Below are 24,608 nucleotides of genomic sequence, written 5' to 3' on the forward strand. Positions count from 1 at the left end.
CATGGGTCAAGAATGAAGATTGAAATGCTTGCATTGCATGCGATGTGGGGTGTATACCCATGAATATACCAAACGCCAACGGCAAACCGAAGACTCCAAGCAATGCGACTATAAGCGCGACTAAGAAAAAAAAATCAATGACTTCCGTGCAGAACGCCCTTTCGCCGTCGTAAATGTTAGACATTATGTAATGAAGACCAAGAACAAGTCTAGTAGCTCTCCTCAGATTGCTCTGAGCTGCTGCGGATCTTGCCCCCAGAGGTACGCTCGTAAGCTCGTGGGCTGCCCTTGCAGTGCTTCACGATCCACGGGTGTACCTCAACATCCTCGAGCGCGATACGCTTCTCAGGGTCAAGTACCAGGAGTCTCTTGATGAGATCCCGTGCTTCTGCGCTGACAAAGCTTGGGACTGTGTACTCTCCCCTCGCAATCTTGCGCTGTGTCATGACTTGTGTGTCCTCAAAAGGCGCTTCGCCGACCAAGAACTCATATGTCAAGACACCCAAACTCCACAGGTCAACCTTCTCGGAGTAGTAGTTGTCCTTGCCGCCACCGCGAAGCATCTCCGGGGGCAGGTAGTCGAGAGTTCCGCACATGGTGTTTCGGCGGTTGTTGGGTGCGTGAACCGACCAACCAAAGTCAGAAATCTTGATCTCGCCGTGAATGCCTACGAGGATGTTCTCGGGCTTGATGTCGCGGTGCATGACGTGCTTCTTGTGGAGGTACTTGAGCGCTGCGGCCATTTGGGCAATGTATTGTGCTGCTTTCCATTCTGGGAAGCGTTGTTCCTTGCGGAGGTGCTTGTAGAGCTCTCCCTTGCCGGCAAACTCGAGAATGAGGAAGATGCGCTTTGCGTCGTGGAAGTGACCAAACAGCTTGAGGATGTTGGGGTGGGTGAGGTGTGATTGGATCTCAATCTCTCGGCGGACCTGCTTCTCGACTTTGCCTTGTTGGAGCTCGGACTTGTGGAGGACCTTCAAAGCGCACACAAAGCCTGACGACCGTTCCTTGGCGAGGTAGACGCGACCAAACTTTCCCTTTCCAAGGGGCTTGCCGATTTCGAACATGCCCAGATGCCATTGTTTGGGTTGTGCAGGGTTTGAAGGAGCGGTGTAGATGGCTGACTCGGTAAGGGTGCGGCGGTGAGAGGGGTTTTGTTCTGAGGGGCGGCTGGTGCTTGCTGTGATGGTGACCTTGGCGATGTTCGCCGTCTTTGCGTTTTGTGTGGCAAGCTTCTGTAATGGAATCTGATGGGGCAGCTTCATGCGGTTTGCAGCTGATTGTGACGACGACAGGCCGGATGTGGTTGCCGAAGACTTTGACTCTGTTAGAAGTAGCTCTACACGACAGACGAATTGATGCACACCTTTGCCTTGTGGTAGGTCGTAGTGGTGGTCGTGGATGCGACCTGGTCATCGTTCTCATCGTTGATGGTGGTGCGCTCAAAGGCGGCTTCGAGGTTTGCAACGTCGGCCATGGCGATGTCGAGATGCAGGCTGGAGCGACAGGAAGCAGGCAGTACGGCAGCAAAAGACGTGCCCAAGGGTATTATGGAATGCTATGTTGATGGTTGTTCAAGGTTCAGGGACGGCATGCCAGCTAGTTAACCACAAACAAGTGGGTTTCACACGTTGCTATGGGAGACGGCGATCGGCGGTCGGAGCTTTCGTTCGCGCCCCACTCCAAAGAAGCTCCCCGCCATCGGGCCCACCTGCAGCTGGCAGCGAAGAAGAGGAAGAAGAATCCGTACCGTCACTCGCCTCGCTGCATTATTTCAAAAGGGTCTCGTCGCATACATCTCATAATATGGCATCGCTCAACGGAGCGCCCGCCGATACCGTGGCACCTGGCCACGCCGACACGTCCATCACCAAGCAAGGCTTCACCATCACCACGCGCAAACTGCCCATCCTCAAGGCCGGTCCTATAGAAGACATGACCAAGAAGCTGGGCATTGCGCCGCCTGAGATGATATTCGGCGACAACATGGTACGGATAGAACATGAACAGAGTGGCTGGTACATCGAGTTCAATGCCTTCGATGCGCTGGATCTGGTGGATAAGACTGGCGACAAGATGTTCAAGGTGTCATACTCCAAAGAGTGGCAGCAGAACCGGTGAGGATTTATACCACGATGCCTTCTGAATGCCCGCCTGACAGCTCCCAGACAGAAGCAATTCGAGGATATCAAGGAAGTCGTCAAGCCGTTCGACTGGTCCTATAGCACAGATTACAAGGGCACCACACCGCCAACACCTGCCTTCGAGCCTACCGAGACTCCCATACCACTTGCTCTCCTCAAGCGACCTGACCCTATACACTTCTTCGACGAATTAGTGCTTTACGAAGACGAACTAGCGGACAACGGCATTGCCATGCTATCTTGCAAGATTCGCGTCATGCCGCAACGGCTACTATTACTTGTGCGCTTCTTCATGCGTCTGGACGATGTTATCTTCAGGATACGCGACACTCGGATATTTGTCGAGTTTGGTGACAATGTGGTGCTCAGAGAATACACGGCGAGGGAGGAGAAGTACGAGGATGTGAGAAAGAAGCTCGCAGGAAGAAGAGAGGATGTGCTTGCGATAATGCGAGACCCCAACCGCTTGGCGGAGCACATACCCATCGTGGAGCATAAGCTCGAGGGGCTGCAATTGAAGTAAGCTAGGGCGGATGCGACAGAACATCCAAAAGAAAGAAAACGGGCCCACCAACATGAGAGCAACAGCGTTAGAAGCGGTAAACGGCGAACTAAATCTGCAAAACCATCAATAAGGTTTGTGCTTTGCTCGTATACCTGTTGATCGAAACCAAACTAATCTTCTGTTCAGTAATCAACTTACCAGTACTCAGAAACCAAGCATCTTAGTTTGGGAATCTGCCGTTCTACAAGCTTCAAGTACAGACGCACTCCACTTATCTTGCGGAAGCGTTGTCGAGATGCACCAATAACTCTCATGCGCGACGCGATGGTGATCCTCCATCCACTATCGTGTACATATCTAGCACATAATGCATGTAGTCGATCTTGAGCTTGATGCGCATCCATGCACAAACGATGTTCTGTGTGCGGATCTCAAGATCGTGTGCGTCTGGTCATCTGAACCGCTAAGCGTACTGAGATCTCGATGGAATCTCGAGCAGACGAGCCACATGAATGTTCATGCCCGAATGCAATTCTCCATGACAGGAATGAAGCATTGAAACTCTATCTCCCAGCTTTTATATTAAACCTCACCGCTGGTGCATGCAGATCGCTGTCAGTACCGTGCGCGCGCCGTTAGGACCTGTAGGAGGTTCCTGCCTTATCACCTCCCAAGAAACAATTGAGTTCTGTAGACGCTGAGATAAGCAAGTAAAATTGCCCTAGTGCTCCATGACTGTTCATACGCGTGTACTTGATTATGCCAAGCGGATGTTGCATTCGTCCGAGATAATCCTTACTCGGGGGACCGTTGTGCACCGCCTCAGATTACGACCGAAAAGTGGAAAATGGATGGAACTCAACAGACAGAAAATCACCGGAACTTGTACAACACAGAGTGGACGTCCTCGGACCATCCGGATGGCCAGCGATGCCAGCAAGGGTTTGTACAATGGAAGGCGGGTACCGAGAAGCGTGGCAGACGTAATAGAGCATCCCGAGCGATCCCTCGTCCGGAAGTAGTAAGCTGTCGATCGCGGACCAAAATAAGCGTTGGACGACAGATGCGACCCAGCATCACCACCTGTAGAAGTAAGCAACAACCGCGCATACTGAGTAGATTTGGCTTCTCCATGATGGTGGCCATATATCCTGCTTCGACTAAATGCTATGATTGTGGTGGCTTCTTCTTGGCTGCTTCCGCTTCCGCCGCCGTCCGGGCTGTGATGTCATGTTGAACATAGGAAAAAAGCAGACTCTTGACTGGGCGCCCAGTATAGTAAGACTAATTGCGGTCTCGAACCAGCACGCCGCAAGCACACTGAACGTGGATCCGCACACTTCGAATTCGGCCCGTGTAGCGCGCGCACGCTCCCAATCATCTACTACGGTGAAGGACGAATCTTACTCAAACGGTCCAAGCATCTCGTCCGAGGCGATGGTGCCAGGACTAGTCGCGGGCATGGGGAGTGTCCGCCATCCGGGGTGCTATGACAACATAGGTCCAAACGTTGTCTAGGAGTTGATATATGTTGAACGGTCGCAGGTGGTCAGCAAAATAAGACAACACCGACGTTGACATTACACGCCAGCACTCGCCGCTGCAACCCACCATGGCTGACTTCAAGTCCAACGGCGAGGCTAACATGTCGGATACGTCATACTCTCATCAAACACAAACCCACAATACTGCCCAATCAGGGTCAGAATCTCAGACTCCTGCCCACGGTGTTGTTCGAACCGCTTCTGGCCGCGAAACCTACTTTCCCGATGGCCATGCTCATGGCAACCACGGACTCTTCTCATCGCACTCCTACACACAAGAAACATCAACATCGGCAGGACATGGATTGTTCTCTTCCACCGAAGCGTCCCAATCTCATCCTACAGGAGAGGAGGTTGTGCCTCTCGAGAAAGTCAACACATCAAGCTCATCCGACTCTTCGGAAACAAAATTCGGATCCAATGGGGAGTCGCGAAAAGTAAAGCGAACCGCTACTTCATCTTCATCCGACGATATGGCTGGAGGCACGCTTCAACGTCGTGCCACCCGCCCTGAAATCGACGACGATGGCAGGCGGGAGTTGGCGCGCATCTTCACATCAGCTTCGAGAGTGACACAGCAGATGAGCATTGCGCAGCCCAATGACCCACGAGTGGACCCCTCCAATGAGGCCTTTGATCTTAGCAAGTTCCTGAACATGTTCCGGAACCAGCTTGAAGGTGAGGGTATCGAGATGAAGAAAGTCAACGTTGTCTACAAGAACCTCAACGTTTTCGGTTCCGGTAAGGCTCTTCAACTCCAGGACACCGTCGCGGATCTTTTCATGATGCCGTTCCGAGCGAAGGAAATCTTCGGCAAGTCAGAACGCAAGCAGATTCTCCACAGCTTCGACGGTATCATCCGAGCCGGCGAGCTTTGTGTAGTACTTGGACGTCCCGGATCTGGTTGCTCAACACTCCTGAAGGCTCTCACTGGTGAGCTTCATGGTCTGGAGACAGATGACTCACTCATTCATTACAACGGCATTCCCCAAGAGCGCATGCGCAAAGAGTTCAAGGGCGAGACAGTATACAATCAGGAAGTCGACAAGCACTTCCCTCATTTGACTGTAGGCCAAACTCTCGAGTTCGCTGCGGCTGTCAGAACACCATCGAACCGACCCGGTGGAGCTACCCGCGACGAGTTCTCACAGTTCATGGCCAAGGTCGTCATGGCCGTGCTTGGACTGAGTCACACCTACAACACCAAGGTTGGAAACGACTTCGTCCGTGGTGTTTCTGGTGGAGAGAGGAAGCGAGTATCAGTTGCCGAGATGTTGTTGGCTGGCGCCCCCTTCGCGGCTTGGGATAACTCAACTCGTGGCTTGGACTCAGCTACTGCGCTGAAGTTCGTCAAGGCTTTGAGGGTCGGTTCCGATCTGGCTGGAGGTGCTGCTGCGGTGGCCATCTACCAGGCTAGTCAGAGCGTGTACGACCAATTCGACAAAGCCGCCGTTCTCTACGAAGGTCGTCAAATCTACTTTGGACCTGCTAGCGAGGCGAAAGCCTACTTCGAGCGTCAAGGATGGTACTGCCCACCTCGACAGACTGCTGGAGATTTCCTCACAGCCGTCACCAACCCAGATGAGCGAAAGCCCAGGGAGGGTATGGAGAACAAGGTACCACGCACGCCAGAAGACTTTGAGAAGTACTGGCGCGACTCTCCCGAGTACAAAGCCCTACTCGAGGAAATCAAGGACTTCGAAGCCGAGAACCCAGTCAACGAGCACGGCACTCTAGAGACACTGCGCCAGCAGAAGAACTACATCCAGGCCAAACATGCCCGCCCCAAGTCTCCCTACCTCATCAGTGTCCCTATGCAGATCAAGCTCAATACACGACGAGCGTACCAGCGTATTTGGGGTGACGTAGCCTCTACAGCCACACAAGCCGGTCTTAACGTTGTCATCGCTCTCATTGTCGGTTCCATCTACTTCGGTCACTCCAATGGCTCCAGCTCGTTCCAAGGTCGTGGAGCAGTCATTTTCTTGGCCATTCTCTTCAACGCCCTTACGTCCATTGGTGAAATCTCAGGTCTATACGCCCAGCGCCCTATTGTTGAGAAGCACAACTCGTATGCATTCTACCACCCGTCGACCGAAGCTATCGCTGGTATTGTTGCCGATATACCTGTCAAGTTTATACAGGCTGTAGTCTTCAACATCATTTTGTACTTCCTGGCACAGCTTCGGTACACCGCTGGACAGTTCTTCTTGTTCTTCATCGTCACGTATATGGCAACCTTCGTCATGGCAGCTATTTTCCGCACAACTGCAGCCGTTACGAAAACAGCGTCGCAAGCTATGGCAGGCGCCGGTGTCTTGGTGCTTATCCTCGTTATCTACACTGGTTTCGTTATTCGCATTCCCCAGATGCCTGATTGGTTTGGCTGGATCCGATGGATCAATCCCATTGTAAGCTTGTTGCTCGCTCTTCTACCATCGAACGCTAACACTTTCTCTAGTTCTATGCATTCGAAATCCTCCTCGCCAACGAGTTCCATGGGGTCAACTTCCCTTGTGATAGCTTCATCCCTTCAGGTCCCGGATACTCCACAAATGGCAACTCGTTCATCTGTGACACTCAGGGTGCAGTTGCTGGACAGACGTTTATCAACGGTGATAGCTTCATCGAGGTTTCGTACTCGTACTCCTGGAGCCATGTTTGGCGCAACTTCGGCATCCTTTGGGCTTTCCTGATCTTCTTCTTGGTTACCTACTTTATCGCCGTCGAGGTCAACTCTTCCACATCCAACACCGCTGAGCAACTCGTCTTCCGACGTGGTCACGTTCCAGCCTACATGCAACCTGGTTACAGCAAGGGTTCAGATGAGGAAGCTGGAGCTGCCGGTCATGGTGAGAATGAAGGTGCTGGCGATGTCAGTGCTATTGAGGAACAAAAGGGTGTTTTCACTTGGCGTGATGTCGTCTACGATATCGAGATCAAGGGTGAGCCACGCCGATTGCTCGACCATGTCTCTGGTTTCGTCAAGCCTGGAAGTATGACCGCCCTTATGGGTGTCTCGGGAGCTGGAAAGACTACGCTTTTGGATGTTCTGGCTCAGCGAACCACCATGGGTGTCATTACAGGCGATATGTTCGTTAACGGCAAGCCTCTCGACCCCGCATTCCAACGCTCGACCGGTTACGTTCAGCAACAGGATCTTCATCTTGAGACCTCAACCGTCCGCGAAGCATTACAATTCTCCGCTATGTTGCGCCAGCCCAAGACTGTCAGCAAGAAGGAGAAGCACGATTACGTTGAAGAGGTCATCAAGATGCTGAACATGTCCGACTTTGCCGAAGCTGTTGTTGGTGTTCCTGGCGAGGGCCTGAACGTTGAACAGCGCAAGCTCTTGACAATTGGTGTTGAGCTCGCTGCCAAGCCGAAGTTGCTGCTCTTCCTTGACGAGCCCACTTCGGGTCTCGATTCACAGGTCAGTATTTCCACACCAATATATATCTTGCTGACGATTGCTAACTTCTGTACAGAGTTCCTGGTCTATCATCGCCTTCCTCCGCAAGCTCAGCAATGCCGGCCAAGCCATTCTTTGTACCATCCATCAGCCCAGCGCCATTCTCTTCCAAGAGTTCGACCGTCTCCTCTTCCTTGCCCGTGGTGGTAAGACTGTCTACTTCGGCGACCTTGGCGAGAACTCCCGAACACTTCTTGAGTACTTCGAGAACAATGGTGCACGTGCCTGTGGTGAAGATGAGAACCCGGCTGAGTACATGTTGGAGATCGTGAACGCTGGCAAGAACAACAACGGTGAGGACTGGTTCGACGTCTGGAAAGCGAGCGAAGAAGCCAAGGGTGTTCAGCAGCAGATCGATCAACTCCATGAGTCCAAGAAACATGAAAACCTCGATATTGCATCGGAGACCGGTGGTGGCGAGTTCGCCATGCCACTGACAACGCAAATCGTGGAGTGCACATACCGTGCTTTCCAGCAATATTGGCGCATGCCCAGTTACGTTATGGCTAAGTTTGGTCTCTGCACCATCGCTGGTCTCTTCATCGGTTTCTCCTTCTACCAGGCCAACACGACACTTGCAGGCATGCAGACTATCATCTTCTCGGTCTTCATGCTTACAACCATCTTTTCATCGCTTGTACAACAGATCCAACCCCTCTTCATCACGCAACGTTCTCTCTACGAGTCCCGCGAGAGGCCATCAAAGGCTTACAGCTGGATCGCCTTCATGGTTGCCAACGTCATTGTTGAGATCCCATACGGTGTTATCGCTGGTATCCTCACCTTCGCAACTTTCTACTACCCGGTCGTGGGCGCGAGCCAGTCCAGTGAACGTCAAGGCTTGGTTTTGCTGTTCTGCGTGCAACTGCTCATTTACACGTCCACCTTTGCCGACATGACCATCGCAGCGCTACCCAATGCCGAAACAGCATCAGGTCTCGTCTCGCTTCTCACACTCATGAGTATCCTCTTCAACGGTGTTTTGCAGCCTCCGAGCCAACTTCCTGGGTTCTGGTTATTCATGTACCGCGTCAGCCCGTTCACGTACTGGATCGGTGGAATGGTCTCGACCATGCTTTCTGGTCGACAGGTTATTTGTAGCGCGCAAGAAGTTTCCGTCTTCGACCCACCGGCTGGCCAGACATGCGGCGCTTATCTAGCCGATTACGCTGCTGCCGCGGGCGGTACCATCCAGAACCCGGAGGCGACCACTAGCTGCAACTACTGCTCGTTGAGCAACGCGGACCAGTTCTTGGCGGGTTCGTCCATCTACTACGGCGAGCGATGGAGGAACTTCGGCATCATCTTCGCCTTCATCGGCTTCAACATTTTCCTTGCTATTCTTACTTACTACTTGTTCCGTGTTGCCAACCTCAAGAACCTTTTCCACAAGAAGAAGGGTCCTGCTAAGGCGAAGGAGGGTGCGGACAAGGCAGCGCAACAGGGTGGACACCCTGGAGAGCGAAGTGGAGAAAAGGATGCTGGCACCGCTTGAGCTCCATAAAGTCGGTGGTCTTAAAGAGAGGTGTGGTTCTCTTTCGTACCTATAGATCTTTGGGTTATTTGATTTAATCAGTATAGTTAATACTAATTCCTATGTTCAAATCTTTGGCTTGCGTTTCTCAGGTGACAATATTTGTAAATGTAGGCGTGACGGCGACAAAAACGGTCCAGATGCAGTTCGACCATAGCCTCGGTACATGTAGTCTCCTTGGTACATCCATGGAGGCTTCGGCCCGTTATAGCTTCGAGCGGTATTCTCGAATGACTCGTCTTTGAGCCTCATGAAAGCAAGACCGGTACTAGAAGACGGTGGAGAGAAGCTATGGCATGTGAAATCTCGCAAGTTACCGAAAGGTCACGAGTGCACGCCTTGACCGTTATGTCAAAGCAAGGGTCGTTCCCTGCAGGCTCAATTGAGTACGCACGTATGAATGCGATCATGATCCAGTCACTCCCTCAGTATGGCACAGTTCCCGCGATAGCGGCTCAACATGGACGATGTGGAGTTGGAAACTCTTGAATGCTTAACCAGTCCTCATACCAGATTGAGTATCCCGAAAACGTCTTGTTCACTGATTCATAACATTACGTACGGGTAGTCCACTACGCATAGGCAAAAACAATGCGGTATTCTTAACCAAGAACGGTTTTCGGCTGCCGCGATGCGACAATTTCCATGCTGCCAATAACTTGACCTGACGATCTACGCTCGACTTGAGGCTCAACTTCGGCCCAGAACGTTTTGCGGGGAAGTCTCTTGTGGAGCTCCGGAGCGATCCCCATGTCGCGATGCTGGGGTTTTCCAAGGATGCGTTTCTGATGTCGGTTTAGCGTCTACCGAATTTTACCACTTGCTCCGACGCTTGCTCCATGCACCGAAAATTTCTCTTCATCCGGGACCTCGTGACGATGCCCTACCGATGGTCGTCGGGACTTTTCGTCGGCAACACAGAACTTCCAAGATCTCGCCCCGCTTTCTAATGAACAGACAAGCCTGGAGACGTGGAGCTTGGCTGTGCATGGTCGCATTTTGCGCGGTTTCCCCATGTGCATGAGTCGTGATGGAAGGTGTACCGATGTGTTATGCGGAGACGGATACCGAAGAATACTCTGTCGATGAAACCTCCAGTTCCAGAGTGATGGTTCGTAGCACGTGGAGGAGACAGCATCCTCCAGGATTTGACGCGCGAAAGAGCTAACCCTGCATAGTCGACTGCAGCGCCTCGAAGCGACTCGCTGTCACGAGTCATGTACTACACTCACGATCCCCGCAGATTCGCGCGAGTCAATCAACCCGCTCCGACCTCTTCGTTATTCTTTCTCCACAAGCATCTGCCGACGCGCATACAGACGTCCGACCAGGATCTTGGCAACCGCTATGCCGCCTTGAAATGACGTCGTCTGCCTCGAAACCAGGACGCCATTGGTATGGTACGGGTATGTGGAGACTCCGCAACCCGGACGGGCAAACTTCGGTACATGGTTGTGGCTGCCTCACTGGCTTCTAGCTGTATGATTCGGATCGTGAACTGCCACCGGACGGACGATTGTGCGCCGAGAGAGAAGCAGTATATAAGTACTGCGGTGTAGAACGACAATGGCTATCCAGGCACTCGATTCACCTTCGACAATCCAGAATCATGGCACCTTCTCTCGTCTCTGCAGTGCTCAAGGGCTCTGCCCTCCTGGCTGCAGTCAATGCCCAGAACTTCGCTGGTAGCGGCCGTGACGAAGATGCGTTTGAGTACGTACAGCCGGTCAACACTACTATCTTGACCGAGTATGGTTCCTCACCACCTGTTTACCCTTCGCGTAAGTTATCCTCTATCACTCACTATGGTCATCAATCTAACACTTTGCAGCAAACATCACTGGCGCTGGTGGCTGGGAGATGGGCCTTGAGAAGGCGAAAGCTTTCGTAGCCCAGCTCACTGTTGAGGAGAAGGCCGACATGGTCACTGGTCAAGCCGGACCTTGCGTTGGCAACATCGTTGCTATCCCTCGCCTTGGCTTCCCTGGTCTGTGTCTTCAGGATGGACCTCTTGGAATCCGTGTTGCCGACTACGCCAGCGTCTTCTCTGCTGGTGTATCTGCCGGAGCTACATGGGACAAAGACATCATGTACGAGCGTGGTCACGCCATGGGTAGTGAGTTCAAGGCCAAGGGCTCTCAGATCTTCTTGGGCCCTGTCGCCGGTCCTCTTGGACGTTCCGCCTACGCAGGCCGCAACTGGGAAGGATTCTCCTCCGACCCTTACCTCAGCGGTGTAGCTATGGAGAAGACCATCACCGGTGTTCAGGACGCGGGTGTGCAAGCCTGCGCAAAGCACTGGGTTGGCAACGAGCAGGAAATTCTCCGCAATCCCCTCTACGAGAACGAGAACGACAACACAGAGGCAACTACTGCAGCTCTCTCATCCAACATCGATGACCGTACCATGCACGAGCTCTACATGTGGCCTTTCGCCAACGCAGCCAAGGCCCGTGCCGCCAGCTTCATGTGCTCATACCAGAGGATCAACGGATCTTACGGATGCCAGAACTCTGCCTCACAAAACGGTCTGCTCAAGACTGAGCTTGGTTTCCAAGGATACGTTATGTCTGATTGGGGTGCCACCCACACCGGTGTCGCTGCCATCGAGGCCGGTCTTGACATGAACATGCCTGGTGGACTTGGTGCCTACGGTCTGAACTTTGGCACCCCCTCTTACTTTGGTGGCAACATCACTCTTGCTGTCAACAACGGCAGTCTCGACATGTCCCGTGTCGACGACATGGTTATGCGTATCATGACCCCTTACTTCCAGCTCGGCCAAGATCAGGACTTCCCCTCCGCCGACCCCTCAGGTGCTGACCTCAACACCTTCTCGCCCCGCAGCACGTGGACCCGCGAGTACAACCTCACTGGCGAAGTTAGCCGTGATGTCCGTGGCAACCACGGTGAGCTGATCCGCCGACACGGTGCCGCCGGCAGCGTTCTCCTTAAGAACGTTGACCGTACCCTGCCCCTCAAGGCTCCTCGCAACGTCGCCGTCTTCGGTAACGATGCAGGCGAGCCAGTCCGCAGCTCCGTCCTCAACCAGCAGAACTACGAGTACGGCAGTCTCCTCGCTGGTGGTGGCTCTGGTACCGGTCAATTCACCTACATGATCACCCCTCTCCGTGCCATTCAGGACCGCGTCGCTGCTGATGGTGGTATCACCCAGTCCTTCCTCAACAACACTCACATCATCTCCAACAACGTCAGCCAGCTTGTCATTCCCCGCTCCATCCCCGATGTCTGCATTGTCATGCTCAAGACTTGGGCTGAGGAGGGTGCTGACCGTGCTCATCTCTCAAACGACTGGGATGGTGATGAGGTTGTCGAGTCTGTTGCTTCTTTCTGCAACAACACTGTCGTCGTTACTCACTCTGCTGGTGTCAACACCCTCCCATGGTCTGACCACCCCAACGTTACCGCTATCCTCGCTGCCCACTTCCCTGGCCAGGAGTCTGGAAACTCGCTCGTCGACATTCTCTACGGACACGTCAACCCTTCTGGTCACCTTCCTTACACTATTGCCAACAACGGCTCTGACTGGAACGCCCCTCCCACCACTGCTATCAACACCACTGGATACGCTGACTGGCAGAGCTGGTTCGACGAGAAGCTCGAGATTGACTACCGCCACTTCGACCTCAAGAACATGTCTGTCCGCTACGAATTCGGTTTCGGTCTCTCATACACCACCTTTGAGATCTCCGACATTGAGTCTTCCCCTCTTGAGCACAACATCACTTCCCACCCTGAGCAGCTCCCCATCCAGCCCGGTGGTAACCCCGCTCTCTGGGAGGGTCTCTACAACGTCACTGTTTCTGTTGCCAACACTGGTGACGTTGCCGGTGCCACTGTCCCTCAGCTTTACGTCGGCCTTCCCTCTTCCGCACCTGCTGGCACACCCATCCGTCAGCTCCGCGGTTTCGAGAAGGTCTACCTTGAGGAGGGTGAGAGCCAGAAGGTTTCCTTTGAGCTTCAGCGCAGGGACTTGAGCTACTGGGACATTGTCAGCCAGCAGTGGGTTATCCCTGAGGGCGAGTTCACCATCTGGGTTGGTCTCAGCAGCCGTGACCTGAAGGTTCAGGACAGCTTCACTGTTGTCAGCCAGTAGATAGATATTCCCAAGAGGGATTAGCATGTGATCTTAGTTTAACGACCACGCTATGATAATGTATAAGTTTAACGTTCAACTCTACCTCCCTTGCGAAGATCAACCCTATTTTTGTGCTAACCTCTTAATCTGTGCTAGGTGAGAAAACTTGTGGATGGAGAGACTACCTGTTATCGCTCTGTGCTTTGCGGACCTCCAAGGTATTGTAGAACATTCAGAGAATCAGAGACGAAGCGAGCAAGTTCACATCGTTGCGATAAAAATATAGTCATCATCTATCTCCAACAAGACTGATCAACTTGTAGTTGACGTATCACCACCAAAGCTCCATCGCTTCACCAAGAAGTACTCCTCATCAAGCAGTTGCTTGGTGGCGCATGAGGTTTCCTTAGCAATTACCTTCATGAGTTCTTGTCTGTCAATCTGTTGTATTCTTGTTTGTCAATCTGTTGTACAGATCGTCGGATCATACGATCGATCGTTTCGGTTGCAGAATATTTGTCTTTTGCGTGAAGTCCGAGATTCTGATCATCTTATTCGTCACTGTCGGCGCTTGATGCCGCATCCACCATCCAATCGGGGAGGACTACTGCAGACATGGTCTCGCTTTCGGTAGGACAGAAGGTGGTGTGGGTATTCTGTGGTTCCTTGAGATTTGCAGTGGCGTCGGCGTGATTAGTACTTGGCTTGAGTTTGAAGTTGCCCATATATCTGATTGTGGTGTATGAGTGATGGTCTGAAAGCCGGTGTGGGAGCTTAAGTATTGACTTTGAACGCGTACACGCTCTCTCACCTGGTAAATCTGGCGCAGCACGTGAGAAGCTGTCACCACAAAGCTGGGGTAGAATTAGAGGCGAGAGACGAGATCACTCTATTGCGGAAACTGTCCCATACTAAGGGAGTGACTGAATTGTGTACCTTCTTGACTCAGAAGATGCAAGCTCCTTCTTGGAGCAATGCTTGCTTTTAGTGGACATCAAGACTGTGATAGCTGTTTCGTCGACTTCAATACTTGGGAGAATACCTTAACACGGATATAGTGTATGGACTTGTAGACATAGTTGTGCTGGCGGAGTGAAGACGCAAGCGGAAGTCCGAGGCACGTTCCAATCGGAGAAACCCCGGCATCCTCCCCGAAAGTGCAATCGCATAGTCGCGAACTCAAGCTCCCAGCATCAACGCCAAAGAGCCACCACCCCCAGTTTCCAGCTTCCTCACACGCGCACGACGCGCCAATCGCTTCAAAATGGCTGCAGCAGAAGCCGAAGTCGCAGACGCGCTCTACAACCTCCGCCTGAGCATCAAAGCCAGCGCAACACCTATTCTCACCACGAGCGCCGAACCTACACCTGCCGACACTGTCGCTGATCTCTCCGTCGCAACACACGTCTCCTTCAATACCGACTCTGGCGACCACAGAGTGTTTGCGCTGAACACACCCACGCGATTCGCCCCAGATGGCAAGGCGGTTGATTTGCGCAGCTGCTACTTCGCGTGGCTGAACAAGGACGCTTCTGTCACCGACTACTTCGCCGCTGTCCAGACGATCAACGAGGAGCTGCCAAGTGGTGCGGGAGGAAGTGTGCAGAATTTGACGTTCGCGCAGAAGATTGAGCTTATTGCTTGGTTGAGCGGAGAGACGGAGAGCAGTGATAGCATCGCTCCTATAGATGAAGGCGCCCTGGCTGCGGCCGCTGGTGATGCGGCGGCGATTGCAGGTGGAAAGGGCGTTCCAGTTGATGGAGGAAGGGGCACCAAAGTAGGGAGCGCGGGCAAGATGGTGGATGCGCGGTTACTGCAGATCTACGACGGAGAAAGGAAGATGGGAGACCACAACAGCGTGCTGAGAGGTACCAAGAACGTCGTATGTATCACCCAGCTTGTTAATATCGTCACAACGGTAGACTAACACATACCAGGACTTCTCATCTTACCGCAAGATCGCCAGTACATTCCTCCGCTCACGCCCCGACGCCAACAAAATCCCTGCGCCTCAACCTGCCCTGGTCGCGAACCTCCAAAAGCGTACTCAGCGCCGTCTGCAACCCATTATCCTCCTGTCTCCATCCGCCTCGTCCCTCCTCCGTACCTCGAACGTAAAAACCTTCCTGAGCGACGGCATCTTCATCCCACCCAATACTACAGACTCGTCCAGCACATCCGCCTCAGCAAACATGATCCAGATCCAACGTCTCCTCCCCTCCATCTCCTCACAACCGTTGACATTTATCTGCGTTGACTCCACCGCCAGTTTCAAGCCTACATACTGGAGCCGTGTAGTTGCCATCTTCACTACAGGCCAGCTCTGGCAATTCAAGAGCTACAAGTACACCCAGCCAGCTGAGCTTTTTGCAAACTACCCAGGTATTTTTGTGGGCTGGAGCTCAGAAGAGCCACCGGAGACGGTCAAGCAGCTGGGTAGGGGTGTGCTGCCTGTAGGCGTAGACAAGTGGACGGGAAGCGAAAAGGGTAGGTGGAGGGATCGCGAGGTTGTAGAGAGAATTTGGGGCAGGATCGAGGAGGGTATGCGGAAGGGCGGTTGGACTAGAGATGGACCTGGTCTCGCTGGGCAGCAGGGACGATAAGAATCGAGACTATGTGTGCCTTGATAGGAGTCGAGTTTGTATCGATATGTTACGGAAGTCTATGCTGGGGTTCCTGGGTGTTTAGGCGTTGGATTACCATGCATGGTCGGCATAGCGCGCGGTGTATACCTTCCAAAAGCTGGTTTCGCGTGTACTAGATTTGACGGAAGAACAAATTCAACGTATAATAGCGACATGTTCAGACCATTCAACTAAAATACAATCGGTTGTGACAGTCATTCAATCATATATGTCATTCAAATCCGTGATATCTCATCCCAATTAGAAACACCTTTGATCCAAAACCCGCAAAGCAGCCGCTCGCCAGATGTAAACGATAACTCCTGATAGATAGACCGAGGTCATAACTTTTTTTTCTCCCTCTAACCTGTGCCTTCTACCACTCCAGTGGTTCGGTAATCTCCTCTCCACGGTTAGTCTTGGGCACCGGTTGCGCCTGGACCTTGACCGGTCCGCGTCCATGCCTCTTCAAGTACCCACTTCCATCCAGCCAAGGCCAGACGGCTGTGCGCTTCTGCTCATGCTTCTCGATCTTGTCGACGTTGGCCATGGTCAGGCCAATGTCATCAAGTCCGTTAACAAGGCAGTGTTTCCTGAACTCCTCAACTTCAAACTTGGCCAGTTCGGTTCCATCCGCAGCACGGATGACTTGGTTGGGAAGGTCGACTTCGATTTCTTTGCCAGCGTTCGCTTCGTCAGCGACGCGTTTCAGGACAGCCTCGTCTCCGATACGGATGGGCAGCATGCCGTTCTTGAAGGTGTTGTTAAAGAAGATGTCGCCGAACGATGGGGCGATGATGCACTTGATGCCGAAATCGAGGAGCGCCCAGGGTGCGTGCTCGCGACTTGAACCACAGCCAAAGTTGGGTCCTGTGCATACTAGAATCTTTGAGTTGCGGTAAGGCTCCTTGTTCAGTACAAAGGATGGGTCTTCCTTGTCACTGCCAGCTTCGAAGCGCCAGGCGTGGAAGAGAGCACTGCCGAGACCTGAGCGCTTGATGGTCTTGAGGAACTGCTTGGGGATAATGGCGTCGGTGTCGATGTTTGCCACGTCCATGGGCGCCGCGTATCCGCGAAGAGTCTCGAACTTGGGCATACCGGCTGAGGCGCTGCCTGTGCTGCTAGTATTCGAGGCGGTGTGCTGAGGTCCGGAGCTGGGAAGGTCCATAATCTTTTCGAACTCTTCGTCACTGCTGGGAGGCTCGACTTGAGCGTCCAGCTCGATCTTCGGTGAGCCCTTAGCCTGTGCCGGAGCCTGCGGGGCGAGTTTCCGTACATCGGCAAGGTTTCCTACGATAGCGGCAGCGGCGGCCATAGCAGGCGACATGAGATGTGTTCGGCCACCAGCACCCTGTCGGCCCTCGAAGTTTCGGTTGGAGGTTGACGCACATCGCTCGCCAGGTGACAGAATGTCGGGGTTCATGCCCAAGCACATTGAGCATCCAGCCTCTCTCCACTCGAACCCGGCATCACTGAAGATCTTGTCAAGACCTTCGGCCTCTGCCTGCTTCTTAACCAGACCAGAACCCGGGACGATCATAGCACGCTTGATGTTAGAAGCCACCTTCTTGCCCTCAACGATTTGAGCAGCTGACCGAAGATCCTCGATACGAGCATTTGTGCAGGATCCGATGAAGATCTTGTCAAGGGGAATCTCCTGCATCGGGGTGCCGGCAGTCAGGCCCATGTACTTCAGAGCACGTTCGCACGCCAGCTTCTTGGTCGCATCCTCAAAGTCGTCGGGTCCAGGTACAACGCCAGTGATGGGAATGACATCCTGTGGCGAAGTGCCCCAAGAGACTGTCGGGGCAATGTCCTTTGCGTCAATCGAGACCTCAATGTCGTATTTGGCGCCCTCGTCGGACTTGAGTCCAAGCCAGTAGTTGCAAGCTTTCTTCCACTCTGGGCTGTCGACCTTGGGTGCAAGGGGCTTTCCCTTGAGATAATCGATAGTGATCTGATCAGGCGCGATCATACCAGCTCGTGCGCCACCTTCGATTGACATGTTGCAAATCGACATACGCGCCTCCATACTCAAGCCGCGGATAGCCGAGCCACAGAACTCGATGACGGCACCTGTTCCTCCAGCCGTGCCAATCTTGCCAATGACGTGCAGGATAATGTCCTTGCTGCCAACACCAGGTCCGAGTTCTCCGTCGACCTGAACCTTCATGTTCTTACTCCGCTGTGTGATGATGGTCTGGGTGGCCAAGACGTGTTCTACCTCGCTGGTACCGATACCAAAGGCGAGAGCACCGAAAGCGCCATGTGTGGATGTGTGACTGTCACCGCATACGACTGTGGTGCCGGGCAGCGTGAAGCCCTGTTCAGGTCCGATGATGTGCACGATACCCTGCCTCTTGTCGTCAAGGCCAAAGTATGTGAGGTCGAAGGCCTTGACATTCTCCTCGAGAGTCATGCATTGTAACCGCGAGTCGGTCTCTTCGATGAATTTCTCGGTCGTGGTGAGGTTTTTCCGCGAGGCGGTAGGGATGTTCTGTTGCTGTTAGTCGCTGATGTATTCCCCGGAATGGGGAACATACGTGGTCGACTGTGGCGAGGGTGCAGTCTGGTCTTCGTACTCGGCGGCCGGCATTTCGGAGACCCTCGAATGCTTGCTGTGGTTGTATAAGCGTGCGCACTCAAGTTACGGATTGCGAGATCTGCCTACTGGTGATGTCACTTCGTGGACAAGATGCCTATCTGCGCAGCAGTCAGTACAGAACAAGTAGGTTACACAGCGCAGTACATACCAATATACAGAAGGATTGTGCCATCCTCCTTCTCTTCGACGATGTGGTCTTCAAAGACCTTGTCGTACAAGGTCTGCGGCGGTTTTACTGCAGACGGCATTTTGAATATATATGGGTTATGAGTAGTACAACAAATTCAATTTGAGTGCACTGAAAAGTTGAGAATGAGCAATAGAAGTAAGAGACACTCGGCAAGGGCAGGTACCGGCTTAAATGAGGCGCATGTGGGAACTCAAATCGCTGAAAGGCGAACGAGGCACAAAAACATGCCGGCCGATGTTCGGAGTCGACGACAAGAGGGGCACAGCCGCCAATCACGCTGCGATTGATGACGGACCACTTCGGCCTCCACCGCTGTCGGGCTGCGTTATTTCACTATCTAGTAGGTGATAATTCACGATGCTGACCTTGAGCCATTAGAGACGCAAGGAACCTTGCCGCGCATCTCGTCTGGCGCTGAGAGAGCTACTCTAGGCACTGTTTCCGCTACCGATGACGACGTTCACGTGCGAAGAGGTCCGACTCTGCCCCGCATCGTGCATGCCCCACTGCACCGCCTCCCGATCCATCTGCAAAAGTCAGCCAATTTCCAAGCACTCCGATTTGACGTTTCATGAGCATGTTTCCAGGACAGCTAACGTTGCCCTGGCTAACCCACACGTTTACCCAAGCGTTGTAATGTTGAACGTAGGACTTTACAAACGGTGCAAATGTTTGCGAGAGGCGGTCAACTGGGGAAAAAAGGAAACCACCTCGATAGGAGAGCGAATTGCTTCTTTCGATAGGAATCCTTCGATAGAATCAATACTCCTTCTTCAACTTCAAACTTATCAGGGCACGGTAAGCAGCATATGCCGAAGTCATATATTTACTCGGTATCAGGACATTGCCGGCCGGCCCATGTAGGATATGACTTTTAAGTACATTTTTGTTACCACTACTCGAGCAGACAACGCCATGTGAATAGTTTACATGTCCCACAACCCGTCAATCTATACACACATATCCATACATCTACAGATTGTCCGCGGTGAAGATAAGCAAAGCCATCCGATGTCGTACAAACAGCCCTAGAACTCCAACCGCGAACTGGAACGCGAGCAAACCCATGGCTAAGCGGTCTTCCCGCATTGGACCGAACCATACTAACCATAAATTGATTAGTGTAAAGTTGCTCGACGAAACCACCTGCCCCTTCGCATCAATCTCAACATCAAGCATCCGAAGCCGGTGCAGCACCTTGAGGCTCTCCGCTATCGGTCGTCGTAATGGTTTGGTAAATTCGACGCGCGATGGCTCCAGTAGTCCTGTCCGTGCGTTGAAATGCGGAAGCCGATGTCGGGGACATGGTACGATATGGAAGAGCTGGGGTGCCGAGTAGACGAAGTTGAACGCTTGCGGTATGAGTAGCAAGATTAGCGTTTTACTGAAATGGCCGAGGATAGCGACTACGGCGAATACCATGCCCGCAAAATAGCAGTATGTATCTCCCACAAACACCTTTGCTGGATACCAGTTGTGCATCAGTAGAGCCAACGAGACACCAATAAATGGTAGTAGCAAATACAGCGAGAACAGATGGGAGTCTGTTGCCGGATGCGGATACGTCGTGAATGGCGAGAGATAGAGCATGTCGTTGCCAACAATCAGGACTGCGATGACTATAGACTGAGCCACCTCGATACCGTTGATACCCGCCAGGATGTTGATGCTATTTGAGGAGAAGATGGACATGAGCGCCATGTAGACGTAGTACAGCCAGCCTGGACGTATATCAGTACCTCGCTTCGTAATCATGCTCGACATGAATGCATACCTAGATCAAAGAGTTCGCCCAAGTAAGGTCTCAGTGGTACCGGAACAACCATCTGTGTGACACCAAAGTCGACAAAGTAGACGACGAGCATGGGAATGACTGCAAAGGCGGGGATGAGCACCTTGTGTCGCCATCTTATGTCGAACAAATCGTCACCAATTCCAAGCAGTACGATAGACTGAAGGGAGAGAATAGCGGATAGGTAAGATGCAAGCTTGTTGTGGGGAAATCTGTGTAGTAGCCTCCCGGTCTCGATCAGCTCCAATTCCTTTATGATATCCCTATTGCCGCCCCCTGACGTTGCGACTACAATGTCCTTGTAGAAAGGCCATGGTATGAAGAATATCAGGACGAAAAGGTACACCATCGCACACACCGCTCCCATCATCTCAGGGCTGTTTCCGTCAGTCAATTGACAAGCGGATCAGAGTATGTGGCACTTACATCTCAATCTGTTTGAGCTTGCAGAGATCTCGTCCCTTGAAGCCACGCTTCATGAAAGCATTTCCAAGCCATCGTATCAACGCATAGCAGAACGCAAATGCTAGACCACTGAGCGCTATCGACGCAACAAGCGGCTCACCATCACCATGAAGAGTGTTGGTCAGCACTCCAAGGCAGGCGATAGACAAGGAAAGCAGTGAAAATGTCTCTGTTGATGACAGCGCACTCGTCATGGTGACTGTAATTGTGTTGAATGCCGTGGTGACGGCGGATCTTGGCACGTAGACGCCTGTAGTTGTTGACTCCGCCCAGCCGTTTGCTGTCGCGACAATATCAGCGACGGTCGCGCAACTCCCTCACAACAGCATCAACTGAGCTCGCCGCTCTGCCCAATAACAACTTCTTTGTCTGATTCCGGAGCCTGATTTCGCGTAAAGTGTTCGAACCGGACTTGAGACTGACAGAGAAAGCCAGCAGATAGATCCACAAGCTTCAGCAACGAACCAGAAAAGCTCACGACGTGAGCGAGAGACGACAAGAGCAGAACGATCTGCACGAAGTTGTGGTTGCGGTGTTTGGTGAGTAGAGATTCTGGCAAGGTGTTGTTTCGGCTTCTTCCTGCTCTGCTAACCCGAAACGATAGACCCACGAACATTGGCATCAAACATGGCCGCCAACAACAACGCGGGCGCCCTGGCAAAGACCGATCATCTCTTGGACGGTCTGAACGCCGTAAGCACTCACCTTACTTCACCAAACTTCCTTCGACAACTGACTGCGTCCCGTCTGCCGTCGGCTGCGGTGAGCGATTCGTCGTCCTTGAGCCCCACCAAAGACGAAGCACGGTCGCGTGCACGCAAGCCGGACTTCAACATCGCCGTCGCGCTTGAAGATGAGATCGAGAACGCAGACCTGATCGCTCCCCTGATTCAAGAGCCTTGTGCCGACGGTAGCACAGGTAGTATTGAGCAGCGCGTCGTCGACTACCTAGAGGTGAACTTCGTGGACGCGCATCGCGTCTACGCCAAGATGGCTGCAGCGCAGAGCTTCCAGACCTTCTCGCATGGCCACCAGGACCTCGTACTCGCCGTCGACTTCAATTACTTCGGCACGCGCATGGTCACGGCAAGCTCAGACCACCGTGCCAAGGTCTGGGACAAGAAGGACGATTCGTGGACCCTCGTCGAGAGCTGGAAGGCTCACAATGCTGAGATCATCGATGTAAGTCATCTAATCTTCAGCCGCAAATCTCCTTTCGGTCGCCTGCATGCCATTTCGCCACCTTTGTGAACCATCGCTAATCTGATGCTAGATCAAGTGGAACGGCCCGTTCATGGGCGAGGTGGTCGGCAGTATTGGTGAAGATGGCCACTGCAAGATCTGGCAAGAGGATGCTACTGAGGTAGCCATGTCCGGCAATCGCTTCAAGCTGATCTACAACCTGCAGTCGTTGACCAACGCTCCATTCATGTCTTTGGACTTTAAGAACATCATGCAGGAGACTTGGCTCGCGCTTATCACCCGCGACGGCTATCTCACTGTGTATGAGCCTCAAGACCAGAGTAACCTCCATGAGTGGACTATCCTGGCAGAGCGCTGGGTCTCCGAGAACAATCCTCCAGAGCGTCAAGATGAAGTGGGCTTCAAGGTCGTTTTTCACAAGGAAAAGCTGCCCTGCTGGACCGCCATTACCGCTGGCCTCGATCGCAAGTCGCTATCCCTCGCTGTTGCCGCTATGAAGGACGTCCTCATCTTCCGCACTGACAAGGCCAAGCGCTTCTTCCAGGTTGCAAAGCTGGAGGGTACACGCCAGATCATTCGAGACTTGGCTTGGGCTAACGGCTCTATGCGGGGCTACGACATCTTGGCTACAGCTAGCAAAGACGGAGCTATTCGCATCTATGAGCTTCGCACGCAGACCGATGATAAGAACGCTGCGCCTGGAACTGCATCGTCATCGGCTCCGCTGTCAGTATCTCCGCGAGGTCATCGACAGAACGCGCCGTCTGGAATAGGAGCTGGACTGGCCGGAGCTTCGAAGGCTCCCGATGCGTCTCTCGAAAACGAGCAGTATCCTGGTCGCATCAAGCAGAAGGCAGAGATGACAGATGAGCTGACCAACCATCACGGAGCAGTTTGGCGTGTCACATTCTCACAGATGGGTAAGCCAGTCCAACGGAACGTGCATGGCCACAGCTAACAGCTAATATAGGTGATCTTCTCGTTACTACTGGAGACGATGCCAGCATTCGCACCTGGAAGAAGGCCGCTGACGGCCACTGGCAGGAATACGCCCAGATTGAGACCGCCGAAGACTAGCGGGCCAACCCAATTCTAGTATACCCAAGTTCCAGATGCGTTTCCGACACATTGTGGTTCAACGTGAAAGCATGATTATGATATTTACGGCGTTGGTGGTAGATGAATTGGCAATGGTCTTTTGGCAAGCAGGTATCGCAAGCTAAGCGCACTGCACAACGAACGACTCTGGGATCATTTAGGGCGAGTTTTGTACAACTCATTTTCGGTGTTTAGGCATATGAAGAACATCACACGGCACACGACGCAGTGGTGCATTCTGGCTACCGCACTCCGTCAAGTCATCCCACGTTTAGATACCCACGGCTATCCATCACGGAGCTTCAGCCATATCATGGTGGGAACTTTAACTCTCTGTATAGTACAAGTATCAATCGACCAAGTACAATGTGGCATTTTGTGTTATATCGTATTGTCCGATGCCAACCTTCGCTTTGTTGACATAGAAACAGCGCAGGGTAGAACATATAGCCCCGAAGCAGACTGATGACGTATTCTATTACCAGGATTTGCGTATTTCTAGGTGAGATAGATTGTCATGTTGCACCTAGGGGGTGTATATAGAATGATAGGTGAACAGCCACAAGGCGCGGGAACTGAAAGCTGTCCAGATGAGAGGTACTATCGATAAGGCCGTGGTTACCTCCCAACGAGCGCATCCTTCATCTCTGGGTATTCTCTCCATAGGTTGACTAGCGGGAGAAACAGGTTCTTCTGCACCTCTTTTCCTTCTTGTTCAGCCTTTGCTTGCTCTCCAGCCCAAGCCCACATCTGTGTCCAGGGAATCCAACTCCACGCAGCACACTTGTGCGGTTCCATGGGCTACCAAGTTTATCAGCTCTTCATTCTCGACTGCCGATACACTAGGACAAACGAGAGCTTACCATCGGTGTCTTGTTATCGCCAGTGATGGTACAAGTGACGAAGATGGTCACGTAGTGCTTCCCCTCTCCAAACACATCATTTGTAGCAGTCAGGAATTTGATGTTGCCCACCTCAAGCCCTGTCTCTTCCAACACCTCTCTTGCAGCCGTTTCAGCGAATGATTCGCCGTACTCGAGGTGGCCTCCGGGGCACTGGAGAGTACCTGCGCCATGGGAGCCTGCGCGCTCTCCCATGACGATGTTCCCTGCATTATCGTGGATGATGACACCTACACCAATCTTGGGTCGTTCTGCTTCTGTCATGCTGGGTGAATATACTGAACACTTGCTCGCTGACAGATTTTGATTACAAGGTCGAATCGCAGAAGTCGTGAACACCTCTACTGGCTGAGGCTGCATGTGTGAGTCTTCCTTGAGGTCGCTACGCGCTAGCGCCCGATGCGTCCTAGCTGGGGGGGGGGGGGGGGGGGG

General features: G+C 52.8%; 9 protein-coding genes across 9 annotated transcripts; 5 read left to right on the plus strand and 4 right to left on the minus strand.

Moving 5' to 3' along the window:
* Window positions 1-209: 209 nt before the first annotated feature.
* J4E82_004387 (uncharacterized protein) lies at window positions 210-1,477 on the minus strand (the record flags this gene model as incomplete). The annotated part of the gene is made up of 2 exons (XM_051730666.1): window positions 210-1,316; window positions 1,367-1,477. 2 exons carry the CDS (start codon window positions 1,475-1,477, stop codon window positions 210-212), a joined length of 1,218 nt encoding a protein of 405 aa, XP_051589715.1.
* A 329-nt stretch (window positions 1,478-1,806) lies between these two features.
* J4E82_004388 (uncharacterized protein) lies at window positions 1,807-2,667 on the plus strand (the record flags this gene model as incomplete). The annotated part of the gene is made up of 2 exons (XM_051730667.1): window positions 1,807-2,117; window positions 2,169-2,667. The coding sequence occupies 2 exons, from the start codon at window positions 1,807-1,809 to the stop codon at window positions 2,665-2,667; spliced, it is 810 nt and encodes a 269-aa protein (XP_051589716.1).
* Window positions 2,668-4,261: 1,594 nt separating this feature from the next.
* Window positions 4,262-9,160, plus strand: J4E82_004389 (uncharacterized protein; the record flags this gene model as incomplete). The annotated part of the gene is made up of 3 exons (XM_051730668.1): window positions 4,262-6,604; window positions 6,655-7,626; window positions 7,682-9,160. 3 exons carry the CDS (start codon window positions 4,262-4,264, stop codon window positions 9,158-9,160), a joined length of 4,794 nt encoding a protein of 1,597 aa, XP_051589717.1.
* Window positions 9,161-10,808: 1,648 nt separating this feature from the next.
* Window positions 10,809-13,315, plus strand: J4E82_004390 (uncharacterized protein; the record flags this gene model as incomplete). Its single annotated transcript, XM_051730669.1, has 2 exons — window positions 10,809-10,980; window positions 11,031-13,315. 2 exons carry the CDS (start codon window positions 10,809-10,811, stop codon window positions 13,313-13,315), a joined length of 2,457 nt encoding a protein of 818 aa, XP_051589718.1.
* A 1,246-nt stretch (window positions 13,316-14,561) lies between these two features.
* J4E82_004391 (uncharacterized protein) lies at window positions 14,562-15,900 on the plus strand (the record flags this gene model as incomplete). The annotated part of the gene is made up of 2 exons (XM_051730670.1): window positions 14,562-15,179; window positions 15,235-15,900. 2 exons carry the CDS (start codon window positions 14,562-14,564, stop codon window positions 15,898-15,900), a joined length of 1,284 nt encoding a protein of 427 aa, XP_051589719.1.
* Window positions 15,901-16,297: 397 nt separating this feature from the next.
* J4E82_004392 (uncharacterized protein) lies at window positions 16,298-18,774 on the minus strand (the record flags this gene model as incomplete). Its single annotated transcript, XM_051730671.1, has 4 exons — window positions 16,298-18,418; window positions 18,465-18,539; window positions 18,593-18,624; window positions 18,675-18,774. 4 exons carry the CDS (start codon window positions 18,772-18,774, stop codon window positions 16,298-16,300), a joined length of 2,328 nt encoding a protein of 775 aa, XP_051589720.1.
* A 914-nt stretch (window positions 18,775-19,688) lies between these two features.
* On the minus strand, window positions 19,689-21,167 carry J4E82_004393 (uncharacterized protein; the record flags this gene model as incomplete). Its single annotated transcript, XM_051730672.1, has 3 exons — window positions 19,689-20,437; window positions 20,491-20,885; window positions 20,935-21,167. 3 exons carry the CDS (start codon window positions 21,165-21,167, stop codon window positions 19,689-19,691), a joined length of 1,377 nt encoding a protein of 458 aa, XP_051589721.1.
* A 433-nt stretch (window positions 21,168-21,600) lies between these two features.
* Window positions 21,601-23,253, plus strand: J4E82_004394 (uncharacterized protein; the record flags this gene model as incomplete). The annotated part of the gene is made up of 3 exons (XM_051730673.1): window positions 21,601-22,155; window positions 22,247-23,096; window positions 23,147-23,253. The coding sequence occupies 3 exons, from the start codon at window positions 21,601-21,603 to the stop codon at window positions 23,251-23,253; spliced, it is 1,512 nt and encodes a 503-aa protein (XP_051589722.1).
* Window positions 23,254-23,892: 639 nt separating this feature from the next.
* J4E82_004395 (uncharacterized protein) lies at window positions 23,893-24,440 on the minus strand (the record flags this gene model as incomplete). The annotated part of the gene is made up of 2 exons (XM_051730674.1): window positions 23,893-24,075; window positions 24,138-24,440. The coding sequence occupies 2 exons, from the start codon at window positions 24,438-24,440 to the stop codon at window positions 23,893-23,895; spliced, it is 486 nt and encodes a 161-aa protein (XP_051589723.1).
* Between the last annotated feature and the right edge of the window lie 168 nt (window positions 24,441-24,608).

This window comes from Alternaria postmessia (genome assembly GCF_024291825.1).
Source record: "Alternaria postmessia strain BMP 2775 chromosome Unknown scaffold_20, whole genome shotgun sequence".
Lineage (NCBI taxonomy): Eukaryota > Fungi > Ascomycota > Dothideomycetes > Pleosporales > Pleosporaceae > Alternaria > Alternaria postmessia.